General features: G+C 33.6%; 1 protein-coding gene across 1 annotated transcript in view; it reads right to left on the reverse strand.

The window, feature by feature from the left end:
* Positions 1 to 148: 148 nt before the first annotated feature.
* Positions 149 to 13835, reverse strand: part of LOC129277508 (mucin-3B-like) — a gene marked incomplete at its 5' end in the record, with an annotated part of 89978 nt that continues 76291 nt past the window's right edge. Inside the window, 13 exons of the mRNA XM_064110052.1 lie at positions 149 to 2745; positions 3546 to 3665; positions 4098 to 4531; positions 4898 to 5031; positions 5483 to 5561; positions 7511 to 7754; positions 8410 to 8537; positions 9417 to 9542; positions 10306 to 10437; positions 11040 to 11277; positions 12229 to 12344; positions 13168 to 13290; positions 13637 to 13762. Coding sequence (XP_063966122.1) covers positions 2653 to 2745; positions 3546 to 3665; positions 4098 to 4531; positions 4898 to 5031; positions 5483 to 5561; positions 7511 to 7754; positions 8410 to 8537; positions 9417 to 9542; positions 10306 to 10437; positions 11040 to 11277; positions 12229 to 12344; positions 13168 to 13290; positions 13637 to 13762 — 2093 coding nt within the window. The remainder of the gene's footprint in view (positions 2746 to 3545; positions 3666 to 4097; positions 4532 to 4897; positions 5032 to 5482; positions 5562 to 7510; positions 7755 to 8409; positions 8538 to 9416; positions 9543 to 10305; positions 10438 to 11039; positions 11278 to 12228; positions 12345 to 13167; positions 13291 to 13636; positions 13763 to 13835) is intronic.

Consider the following 13835-nt stretch of genomic DNA (forward strand, 5'->3'; position numbering starts at 1 on the left):
GGAAATCTAGAAAATACATATTTTGCATTCCATTTCTTAATTTTTTTCTTAACTTGACCTAATTACCCCCAGAGTAACATACAGTATCAACATCTAAATTTGACATCAACAACAGATTACCAACTATTGTAAGTTTTGTTTTCATATCAAACTTTATTTAAGATTAATGTACAACAGTGAAACAATTATAAAAAATAGAATTGAATTCTCTGAAAATGTTAAGAAAATATATCATTTAGAAAAAAAATACACAATGAACATTTAACATTAAAATATCTTTGATCTATTCTTAATTTCAGGTACAATAAACAGAGGAGAAATTGAAATTATTACACAGATTCTAGTAATTTTGGGATACTATGAGATTGTAGTAAATAACATTGAATTTTGAAAGAAATTCATACAAGTAAATTATGTAATAAGGCTTCCCATTAAAATAAATAAAGCTGAATCTAATTGCAATATGTATATTTGATTGTCTTTACAATAAAATTTATATCAAAATTTAGAGTGGCTTGTTTTGTACTGTAGTTTACAGTCTTTTAACAACAACAAAAATAAAGCCTTAAAATAATACATTATACATAAATTTACATGGAATATATCAAAAATGAAATACAAAATAAAACAATATAGAAGTGCAGTAGTTTTTATGAGTTTTAATTAAGAATCTATATAAAAGGTAAAGTGCATGTGATTAATACTGATATATATATATATATAAATACTGTTAAAAAATATCTACTGGATTTTAAACATATTTTAAACACATTTTAACACATTTTTGACACATTTTAATTCATGTACACTTATGTATACAAAGCAAAATATGGAAAAAAATCATTAATAAAAATCACCTTTATATAGTAAAATCACAACATTTTTTTCATGGTTTTAAGTCAGAAATCCTTGCAGCTGCAGTCATAAATCAGTGTGTTGAAGCCAGACACTGTTATAACTACCATGGTTTCTTGTATTCACTGTTTCCATGAGGAATATCTGTTGTCTCGTTACATTTTGATACTCATATATTATTGATAATTTTAATATAAAATATACATTATCTACATGTATATCTCATTGGATATCTGTGTATATTTGTATTTTTTTAGCAAACAAGCTAAACATAAATTAACATATCTTGATTGTACCTAAGTATATAATACCAGGTACAAGTAATTAACAACAACAGCAACAAAAACCTGTTTAAAGATGTGAATTGTCGGCTAAGCATTGTACAGGAGACAATTATGGCAAACACCATAATATAGCCTACCGTATATTTGACATGTATATATAAGCAATAAACACCATTTGGTTTACTAGTATCTCAGTGGAGATGGTTCCTGCATTTCTCATAGATTAAAGCCTACATATAAGGGGGTACGGTGTAATGGGTTCAGTTGGTGTTCAAGACTACAGTCCCATAGATATACAAATGTTGTCATAACTTCCATATTCGTTTATAGTTGATGCATGTTATCTACAAATGTGCAGCAAACCTTTGAAAAATCTGTGAAAAATTAGCTCATATCAAACTCATAACTGTGGCAAGGATTAAATGTTGCCTTGTGAAGTGAACATTAACCCAGTGGATAGTCATCCTAAAGGCAAATGTACATGTATATGTTATACATGTAGCAGTATTAGCCAGTCTCCAAAGGCTTCACATTACTGCCTTGCATATTTTGTCAAAATTTATTTGATTTTTCACAAAACTGTACAATCATACAGTTATGTCTGCATTTGCAATATAGAATAATAATCCGCTTTTTATATAGCGCTTGATACATCGAAACGACGTGTCTAAGCGCTTTACAGATGTATTATTACACCGGTCATCGGATTCAATCAGTCATTCCCGCACACAATGTGTGCACATCCTCCACTCCCTGGGGAGTATTCCAGTCGGTCGCCGATGAGGCGCACACAGTACTGGACAAGCTACAATGACTTGCACATCCTACCGGGTACCCATTTTGCACCTGGGTCGAGAGTGGCAAAGTGTAGATTAACGCCTTGCCAAAGGACGCTAGACCGCGGTGGGATTCGAACAACAGATACATGTAACAGCTTCTTTAATTGAAAAAAATATACATGAACAGATACTGATAACTTTTCCATCTCTTTGGAGCACACAAATCTGTTCAACTTAGCTTACAAAAGGTAGATACACTGTACATTCAACACATGTCTTGCTTATCCTGGTCTCTACTTAAGCGATTATTTGATTTATAGAAGGTTGACTTTATATCCAGTGTTTACTGTACCTTCAAATACAATAAAGCCTTTAACAGTAATCACCTCTAAAAATCAAGTGGCCACGTAGTTAGTGTACATCACAAAATACATTCATATTGTTTACAAGCTACAAGCCATTTCTGCCATCCAATGACAAAAGGGAGCAACTCTGTTTTTTAGTAAATGAGGAAAATGTGTCCTTATTTCATGTGGACATATATTGAGTTACTTGCTTTTGAAACGTCAGTGTTTCTAAAATTAGGGGCTATGTGACTCACAGACCTTTAGCATCATGGAGAGCATACAAGAAATATCCAAACTCAAGATAAAAGTCAGTTTAGAAAAAACAAATCAAGAGATGCTTCCTTATGAAGTTCAGCCATAATTGAGTATGTGTAGTGAAGGTTTGTTTTACGTATGACTTTCCTGAAGACCCCAGGGTACATGGGCTCTTGGTATCTGGAATCTTCTTGCTGGTCCAATAGCATCCTCTGATTGATTGCTCTGGAACAAAGAATGAAGGTCAAAGGTCAGTATTTGGGTTCACAGTTGATTTACTTTCCTATTTGGAAAGGAAATTATATTAATATACAATCAATTTTATATGAATATGGGAGTACAAATGTTTATAAAATGATTTTTAGATTTTTTAAACAATATTCTGGTTTATGCAGGATCTTTAAGTTATGTTTATGGTATTAAAAACAAGTAAAACAAAATTATCTGAGCTAATATGAAAATGAGATGGAAATAATGATTACATGAAAAAAAATGCCAGGTAAAGAAGGAAGATGAAGATAAATGAGTTTTAAAAAACAATTTGTTTTGTTTTTCTAAATACGAAAAATAAATGTTTGTATCAATAATTTATTTTCCATGAGGCTTGTATATAAATATTAATAGAATATCTGTTGGGTATTTTTTACGAGTGAACTTTAACATGTTTTCAAAATTGATATTAGAAAAAATTCAAGCCTTAAATTTCAGTGTTTCAGGGCTTGGCTAGTTAGCTATAGTGCAAATTTCAAGAGTGAAAATCAAAAGATCACCAACAATTTGCAAGTATAATAAGACAGGCAATGGGGCCGATCAACAGGGCATCCACAGCCCTGCCCTTGATCACCTTGAATATTTTTAAACTGTATATTCAAAGGGTAAATGAATAGGAGAAAATGCCAGGGACGTTCCACTTTGTGATGTGTCAGGGAATATTTTTACTCACTCTATAGCTTTTTTTTGCTAAACTATTACAAAGTATATATACTGTATATCCCTTTAAAGAATGCAAGCTTGGTAGTACATACCAGTGATATAAACTCTTCTTCTTGCCCAGTTGCAAGGTAAGGACGTACAAACTCTGATCTTGGAGCAGCCCTCATGCGAGATGGGCTAGTGACATCAGTAATCTGGGACCGCATCCTCTCCTGTAGTTTGAAAAGTGAGAAAGAATAAATGTAATTGAGTGATGAACAGAACTTGTTTAATTTGACATTTGCCATATCGTATGAAGATACCTGGGACCCATTTCATTAGCAGTGAAAAGCTATTGAAATCCTTCTTTCTGATTGGCTTATTTGTTGTAGAAAGTGTTCATTTATTATTATAACAAGTCTTTATGAATTGGGAGCCTGGATGTGCACAAGCAACCGCATAAAACACTATTACCTATGATTTCGTAATATTACCAAATATTGATTGTTATCATTTTTAATAGTAAGAGGTAAACCCTAGAATTTATTTAATTTCATCTACATGTAATTACCACAAATTGAATTTTCCACTGAAGAACTTTTCGAATAATAGATATAAAAGGAAAGAGATAGTAAAAAGTCTAGTTTTTAAAGACTGAAATTTACATTGAGGTATGGTGATTGTGTGATGACTTCTGCTAGCTGCTGCATACGACGATCCTCTTCCACGTTAAAGCTTGGATTAGTCACAGAATAACTCTCGTCGGTGTAGCTATCAGTGCTTCGGAATAGATCACTCGTTCTCTCACTGAAGTTGGTCTCTGTGTCAAACAGGTACGAGGGTAATCTGAATTGGTCAGAGTCGTCATCACGACGCAAGTTGGAACGTCCAGCGCGTTGGGCGTAAGATATGTTGTACAAGACCCCCAGGCCATCGTCATCGGCGATGTCGTAGGGCATCGGCTTGGAGTAAAGCATCATGTTTCGTTGGCGATAGCGGATGACGAGGGCACAGAAGCAGACAATGAATATGAAGATGATGACTATTACCCCCAGGACACCAAACACTATACCAATTATCTCTGCATCAGACAGACCAGCTGGAAAAAAAATCATACGGTAATCATTAATCATATTGAATTAACCTATTAAAAGGTAAATTCAACTATTTTTCAGAAAGTTAACAATAATTCTTGTTTATTGTTTCTTGTTGCGTGTAGTGCAATTTTGTTTTACACATCGAAATACAGCTACACTTAAATAGAGTGTACATGCTTGTTGAAATCATTAGCCTGTACACAATTCAATTCTATGGATCTTCATTTTTTTTATATATCTATTGCAAAACTTGCGGTTAAAGTACAACAAAAAAGACAGAGAATCCACATTGAAATCTTCACTCTTTTTTATTTGTCTTCATTTTTTGGGGTTGAATTGATGTCTCTACTCTACTCTACTCTACTTACGTATCTGTGATGATGATGTCGCATTGGTCATCTGAGTAATGTTTTCTGTTGCCATGGTACTACCATCCAGAGTGGAAGGAGCTTGAGTGGTAGGAGCGATCTCACACGTATCTCCTTTATAACCAATGGGACATCTGTTTGGAGTAAAGAATTCTAAGTTTTTTATTTGAGATTTTGATAAAGCCATACATTATTGAATTTGTGACCTAAAAAACTCACAAGGTTTCTGGACCCTTACCCAAGATTCATCATTTAGATCATAAAGTATTTTAATTATTTTATACCAACTAGTATTAAGATTAATGAATTTTTTACTACTCTTTTTAATATTGCACCAAACTATTAACTGCTAAGAAAACAATTTTTTATACATGTAGCATGCATCCAAGTTTTAAATGTTTATCACAGTTCTTAAAACCATATTTCACAATATTTTTTTGCTTGTTTTATTAAAAAATGTACAGTACATCAAAGACTACTGCACTGAGGCATGTGCTAGGACATTCAATGTGTGCTTTGGCATAGTGGAACTTCCTCTTCGAAATATTCTCAAGTACTGCTCAAGATCATTATGAGTATACTCACTGGCAAACTCTCAATCCATTTAGCAAAGAGCATATCCCTCCGTTCAGACAGTAAGAAGTGGAACATTCTTGGGTTATTTCTGGAGAAATAAAATACATTGACTCTTGTAAGAGACATCACATATAATATCACATGCTAGTTTAAGGTAATTAAAACACTCTGGTGTACCTATAATCATATTCAAAGATTTAACCCTGATCATTCTACAACCAAGATTCCATACCTATTGTTGAGCAGTGTTTCAACCAAGCAGTGTTCCAACTTTGCAGTGTTTCAATTAAGCAGTGTTTCAACTTTGCATTGTTTCAATTAAGCAGTGTTTCAACTTTGCAGTGTTTTAACAACATGGCAGTGTTTCAACAATTTTGCAGTGTTTTCAACTTTGCAGTGTTTTCAACTTTACAGTGTTTTAACAACTTGGCAGTGTTTTCAACTAACCAGTGTTTCAACTTTACAGTGATTTCAACTTAGCAGTGTTTCAACTTTACAGTGTTTTCAACTTTACAGCATTTCAGCTATACAGTGTTTCAACTAAGCAGTGTTTCAACTTTACAGTGTTTCAGCTATACAGTGTTTCAACTAAGCATTGTTTCAATTAAGCAGTGTTTCAACTTTGCAGTGTTTTAACAACATGGCAGTGTTTCAACAATTTTGCAGTGTTTTCAACTTTGCAGTGTTTTCAACTTTACAGTGTTTTAACAACTTGGCAGTGTTTTCAACTAAGCAGTGTTTCAACTTTACAGTGATTTCAACTTAGCAGTGTTTCAACTTTACAGTGTTTTCAACTTTACAGCATTTCAGCTATACAGTGTTTCAACTAAGCAGTGTTTCAACTTTACAGTGTTTCAGCTATACAGTGTTTCAACTAAGCAGTGTTTCAAATTTACAGTGTTTTCAACTTTGCAGAGTTTTCAACTTTACAGTGTTTCAACTTTGCAGTGTTTTCAACTTTGCAGTGTTTCAACTTTACAGTGTTTTCAACTAAGCAGTGTTTCAACTTTACAGTGATTTCAACTTAGCAGTGTTTCAACTTTACAGTGTTTTCAACTTTACAGCATTTCAGCTATACAGTGTTTCAACTAAGCAGTGTTTCAACTTTACAGTGTTTCAGCTATACAGTGTTTCAACTAAGCAGTGTTTCAAATTTACAGTGTTTCAACTTTCTAGTGTTTTAACTTTACAGTGTTTTCAACAACTTTACAGTGTTTCAACTTTTGCAGTGTTTCAACTTTGCAGTGTTTATGCTACAGTCACATTTCCCCTACGTTGGCTGTACGGCAAGTGGAAAACAGCTTTTAGTCATTTTTATTCAAACCACCTATTATGTAGCTAAAAATTATTAAAACGGCTGTTTTCGACTCGCTGTACAGCCGCCATAGAGCAAATGTGACCAAGGTATTAAACTTTACAGTGTTTCAGCAAAGTGGTGTTTCAACTAAGCAGTGTTCCAACTTTGTAGTGTTTCATCTTTTGCAAGTGTTTCAACTTTGTAGTGTTTCATCTTTTGCAAGTGTTTCAACTTTAGTGTTTGGATCATAAGTGCTGATTTTGTGATATTTTTTTTCTTTATCGAGGGGGGGGACCAAGATGACCCTCTTCCATAAGCTCCTGTACAAAATTTGAAAATCATGGGGGATATGCCAAGTATAATGTTTTTTAGATACATGTATCATCTTCTTTTTACAGAATTTTGGTATCCTTTGAATAGTATTCCCTATTGATACATGCATTATTGGACCTGTCCATAAAGACCATCCTCTCGTAAAGACCACTCTTCTTGTCTTCCTTGGCTGGTCTCTATACAGAGGTTTCACTTTACTTGATTAACTTCTCTCAACAATGCTAAATATTAAGAATGTTACAATTATTTTACTGAACTACAGTATGTCACACCATGTATGAACCTGGATACCTCACCAATTGAGTGCTTTAGAATTTTCTTTGCAGCTTTTCATATTTGTTAAACACTTAGAAGAAGAGGTAGATCACAACATACCATACTATTATTTAAAAGAAGTGACCACTTACTGGTTATTTCCACAGAATTGGGATCTACAGTAATGTTGCCTTGGGAGGCTATGCCCGTCGTCAGGATACCGTCAGTCTCTACGCTGTTCACAATCAGAGCTGTGAGGGCGCTTTCTGAAGTATTGACGGATTGGTTGAACGAGACGTAGTAGGTCGCTACCACACTGCCGTTGGTGAATCCAGATACAGTACAAGATTCAAAGAATCCTTGTAGGTTTGGTTGCAGTAGAATGAGATATCGTATCTGATGGGAGTACATTACAGATAGATCATACTTCACAAATCATTTTAATTCTGATTTCATAAATATCATGTACAGACAATCTGTGGTTCATCTTACAAAGAAAGTTGCCCCCCCCAAAAAAAAAAAAATAAATAAATAAATAAATAAAAAATGAATAAATAAAAATTCTGACCCTGTACTTTTTTATTGCAGGATTCACAAAAGCCAATCTTACATAAAATGTTCACCAGATCCTCCTTTTTCAACTAAAAATAAAATGCTTTCATCGAAAGCTTGTTCTCTTTGCTCCCTCCCTTTATGTTTTCAATCATATGTACTCCCCCCCCCTTTCCGAAAAAAGAAATTGGCATACAGCCATGCAGTTTATTTTATTCATTTATTTTTATTATATTTCATTTATGACACAAAGTGAGATCTGATATGAATTATGATACAGCTTTGATTTCATCTTACTACATTTTGGGAAAAAATAAAGGAACTCAGATTCACTTGAATAATATTTTACCAATTTTACAAATCAACATCAGCAAAATGAGATTCGTATTTAAATTTTACTAAGTAATAATGCTATTGATTGTCATACCCCATTTTCATTTCTAACAATTAATACATGTTCACTTCTGTCATCACTTTGCGATCGAGAACACGAACTTACCGCATTACTGACTAAGAATGCTAGACTGGAATACGCCTGGCTGGAGGGGTCGGTGAGGTCAGAGGTGAAAATAGCAGACACATCGTTGATAAGAAGGGCAGTAAGTTGGCCACGGTAAACTTCATATACTGTATTTAGAGGAAATTAAGGGTGATCGAAAGAGACTTTATATCTTTATTTTCCTCACATGATAATATGTGGTAATGTTGGCAGAATTTTGATACCACTTCTTGAATCATCTTCACCTGGAAAGCATTTCATGAAAGGACCAGACAAACGTTTATCCAACAAGTTCTGTTTTATCCGACGGTTACCATAGTAACAGTGCTTCCTGGCTAACAGCCAATCAAAATTAAGTAAAGCTGTCAGATCTAACAATTTGTCAAACAAAAATTTTATGAAATGCTCCCCTGGATTTGGTTAACTCTATTTATTAGAAATTCACTTCAGCTCCACTGTACATTTCTTGGTTACTCTAATTTATGCAATTTGCTTCAGGGCCTGTAAACATGTTGACATTGGTTGTGTCCCATTCTAACACCTTCTAGCACAATTGACTTTTATTTATCAGATTATTCCTTGTCTCATTATTTCCAGATCCCTATTGTTAAGCACCTAGAATTGTATCGAACAAAACTGACTTACATGTATTTAGGAATTTAATTTGATCTGCAAATTACAATATAAGTACAGGTAGATAATTTTTTCCGTGGACTAAATCTAATATTTAATTATGTTGAGCCAAACGAGACAAAATCTGTTAAAATATCTAATAATATAAGCATGTTTGGTAGTCAAATGTATAAGAATGATAACTTTCCATTCAGCCAAATCATGAGAACAAATGCCATTAAAATGAATGAAATTATAATGATATTAAACATGTTTTAATATAATAAACTTTTTTAAATCATTGCACACTTTCACATCTTTTCAACCCAAGGAGGTTTTATGATAAACCCGAGTTCTGAATACAGGGCAGGGTGTTAACATGGATAGAAACTTACAGGTGCATGTCCCATCCTTAGCAATGTAGCCTCTATCAATCATGCAGTCACAGGAGTAACTTCCAGCAGTGTTAACACACCTCTCTCCTTCATCGGTGCATGTATCATTCAAACATTCATTGATATCTGCATAAAAGATGATTAAAAACATGACAAAATTCAATAATGATGAATAAAAGACATTATAAGCACCTTTATAAAGACACACATGCATGTACAAGACCATGCTCAAGAAAGAATGTTTATGATATTGAAAGGAAAGTTTATACAAATAATGCACAGGAGACATTGCCTTAGTGGCGATACTCGAGCATACTTATATTTCAAAATTACTCTGTATACCTGAGTTTACCTACAATGCAATTTTAACGTCACAATTCTAACGTAACAAATTAAAAATTGTGCATTATTTGTTTTATAAAACTTGTTTGGCAGAATGACAGAATCCCTCCTATATTCCTTGGATCACACAGATGGAGTGGCTATATCTGCTCTCTATTTATCACATCACAAACATAGACACATTTGTGTCATAAGTATGACACAAACCTGCTTCACTATCTTTAGGATAGTATTCTAAATTGCAACAAACCAAACCACATATATATATTTCATGGCATCTAAGTTTTACACTCCAGTGGTAGTGCATGACTGGAAGTTTGTGGTAGAATTACATTTTAACATGCACATGTACTGACTACCAGCTACACAATTTTGTTAAAAGTAGTAACAGTAAGAAAGAAAATATGCACAAAGGAAATAGTATTTTCTCATTGATTTCCAATTAAAAATTATGAACGTAAAGCAACACAATAAAGTAATTCCTTATTGATGAAACTGTTTTTTTTTAATGGGTTTATGCAAAATAATGATGGTTTTTCTCCATTACCTGTACATGATATGAATCCATCTCCAATGAATCCATCTTTACACTGACAGGTATAGTTCCAAGAGGTTCCAAGGAATATACAGTCTGAATTTGATGTACAATTATCTGTCTGTTCAACGCAAGGATTGATCACTGTATATAGGAAATAAAAATTGGAAAACAGTGCAAAAAACGGAGACATACAAAGTACTGAAGCTTTTCGATATGCACTCATCGGAGTAAAATGGCATATGTATTTTTTTTGGGGGGGAGAACAGTTCAATAACATGCATGTATAATACAAGCAATTAAAATTTGTGATGAAGATGGTCTTTATGCTCCTTACATGCAATACTCAATATTTGAAGAAGAATGATTGTGCAGTTTAATAACTTTCTCCTCTTAAAAAATCTTGAATTATTTTGATTCATTAATAGTCAAAAGAATCATATAGAGTAAAAATGGTACGCAGATGAAGATATATTGATGTTTGAGAGCAACATGAAGACTGCAATACTCAGATACTTGTCAAATCAGAGTCTGCTTTACAGTATCTGGGCCCTCCTACTAAAACATGAGTTCTTGATTGATTAGTGATTTTTTTGTAATTCAATTGCTTTAAAGTAAACATCACTTCTTACATGTACGTGTACATAAAAAACCTTACACAATTAATTTGAGGCAGTTTCTTCTAAATATTCAAATTCAGAACCAGAACTCTATTTCGTATATTAAATAGTAATAAGCCTACATACCTGGCGTTCCTACAAAAGCTGAACTCCTGATAATGATGTTGCTAGGCAGGATGATGTTATTATCCCTCCCGATCAGTCCTGCTAGGAAAGCTGATAGGATCTCATTTCCAGAGGTTGTCGATGTCGGCAGAAAGTCCAAGGTGAACTGGACCTCGATGCCCAAAGCGAGTTGACGGGAAGAAGAGACGGAGGCAGCTGTGTAGTTGGTAAGGCCAACACTTTGAAGGAGGTTGTCCAACTAGAATATACAACATTTTCAAAGAAATTTAGAGCCACTATAAACACAATCTCATTAACAATGATTGACAGTCCTTTAGCCACACTGGTCAGTAGTGGTCTTGCAAACATGGACCATAACTTCTTAAGCAACTGTTGTACCAATAAAGCTGATTTTAAATTCAAATTCATCACTCCAAGGGGCAATTTCATCTAGTTATTCAATGAATCGGAATAATGACCCTCCATCTACAGGACATTTCAGGTTTACTTGCCAAATATAAACTGTAACATTACAAGATAGAGAAACATAATGATAGTATTCCATGTTTACAGTGTTCAATATTGTGACATGATGTTTGCTCCTGTGATAATTGCTCCGGGCTTAATTTTGTCTAAGATGTAGGGTTAGGGTTGCAATAAAGTTTTATGTTTAGGTTTAGGGTGGGGTATCGTGTTAAACCCAGGGTTGAAGTTGGTCATTAGAATGGTATGTGGAATTTAGAGTGTAGCAATTGGCACCGGAGCAAATGTCATGGAACCGTTAAATATACCAGAATGATGTCTCTAATCAGTTTACAGACTTTTTTTTTACCCCTGTCGTTGGAATTTGGTTTGCCCTCACAGTTATGGTACTTTCAACATGATCACTGTGGAACATAACACAACACCTGTGAACCACTCAATTTGTTAGAGAAGATAATCATATCTAATAAAATGCACAGGTAGAACATTCCTAATTCTTCACAATTCCCCCTATGCAGCCAGCCCTGTCATAAATCCTTTTATTTCTAAATACATGTATATTGTAATTCAGTTTTCCTGTTTACATAAAGGTACATGAGGACATAAAGATGACATAAAGAGCAAAATATGAACAGCAGAATTTTCACCACCCTTTAAAAATTTGTTGAACAGAGTTATAGATCTTGTGATTATGATTAATCAGACAATTAAACATATATCTACTTACATCTATTTCAAGCTGAGGTATATATGAGGCAAAGTCATTGTAATTGAATAACTGTCCCAGCACTTCCAATCCAGAGATATCAGTGAAGGTTGCAGTTAGAAGCATTGACATAGCAGCTGAAAAAGGAGAATTAATAATTTGAAGCAAGTGCATATGAAATAATTGGTAACAATATGATTTGTATAGAAGGGAAAAACATGAAAAAAAAGAGAATGTTGAGAGTTTCAAAGAATTGTGGAAAAATTTGTGATAAAGATGAAGTTGTAAAAACCAGACATCATTGACCAGATTCAGGGGCAACCTGGAGACATACCTGTATAAGCCTGCTTTTTGACAGACAATTCATTCATTGTTCATGTTTTCAACATCCAATATATTTTTTGAACCTGCAATACAGTATATTGTATTTGATTGATTGATTGATTGATTCTTCCTAATCTTAATAACTTGCACATCAAAGAGTGAAGATTCTAAGTGTGATAGATATGTCATGTAGTAATAAAAATATATCAAAAGCTTGCTTTTTTTTTCATTTAAATTTACTCTAGTACCATCCTATGTTATTTTTAACAATTTCTAAATTCAAAATGCAATTCACAAATTTGATTTAAATCTTCTAGGATGATATGCTTTTGTGTCTGTACACATTGTTATTACTGTATTCTTTCTTATTTATTTTCACTGTTATTTATTGTTGTCTTCATTTGTTAACAGTGCCTGATAGAAGACCACCAATTTGGTGATATAGGCTGCCTTGTATAAATATGAAAAATAAATATCAAATGATAAAGGAATAAAAGCTATGTATATTATTGTATGCTATGTATATTATATTTCCTATTTGCATTGTTTTAATCTATTGGATATTTTCATTTTTTAGTTGTACATATGTATTTTTAATAAATGAATGAATGAATATATAAAAATTCCTGTACTTACGCAAGCATTGAGAGTTGACCACATAGTATCCTGTTCTACAAACACATTGGTATGATCCAGGTTGGTTTTCACATCGTCTGTTCATCAGACTTTCACATGGGTCATTAATGCACTCATCAATGTCTATAAAATGATAAAGGAATAAACATGGATGGAATTACATTGCATTTATTTTCCTGTACCTTATTTTCTATCACTGTGGGGATTGTGGTCTAGTGGTTACGACTCTCGTCTTTCAATCTGAGGGACGTGGGTTCCATTCCCAGTTATGGCATGTTTTCCTGAAGCAAGAAATTTACCAAAATTGAACTGCACTCAATCCAGGTGAGGTAAATGGATACCTGGCAGGATTTATTACTTGCCATGCACCAAGTGCCTTTAGCAGCTGGAGCTCAAGCCAGGGTAATATATAAAGCAACAATGAATAGGAAACTATTATTGGTGCCTCATATATACTATATATTATTACCTTGACACTGTCCATTGATGAGTGTATAGCCATCAGCACAGCTGCATGTGAAAGCTCCATAGGTGTTGAAACACTCCTCAGTCAACGAATCGCATGAACTGATACCTAGTGAACACTCGTCTAGATCTAAAGATAAGAACAATTGGAATTTTAAAATATAAATGTAAAGTAGCCCCTAGGATTATCCCACAATACAGTG

Source organism: Lytechinus pictus, chromosome 15 (genome assembly GCF_037042905.1).
Source record: "Lytechinus pictus isolate F3 Inbred chromosome 15, Lp3.0, whole genome shotgun sequence".
Taxonomy (NCBI): Eukaryota; Metazoa; Echinodermata; class Echinoidea; order Temnopleuroida; family Toxopneustidae; genus Lytechinus; species Lytechinus pictus.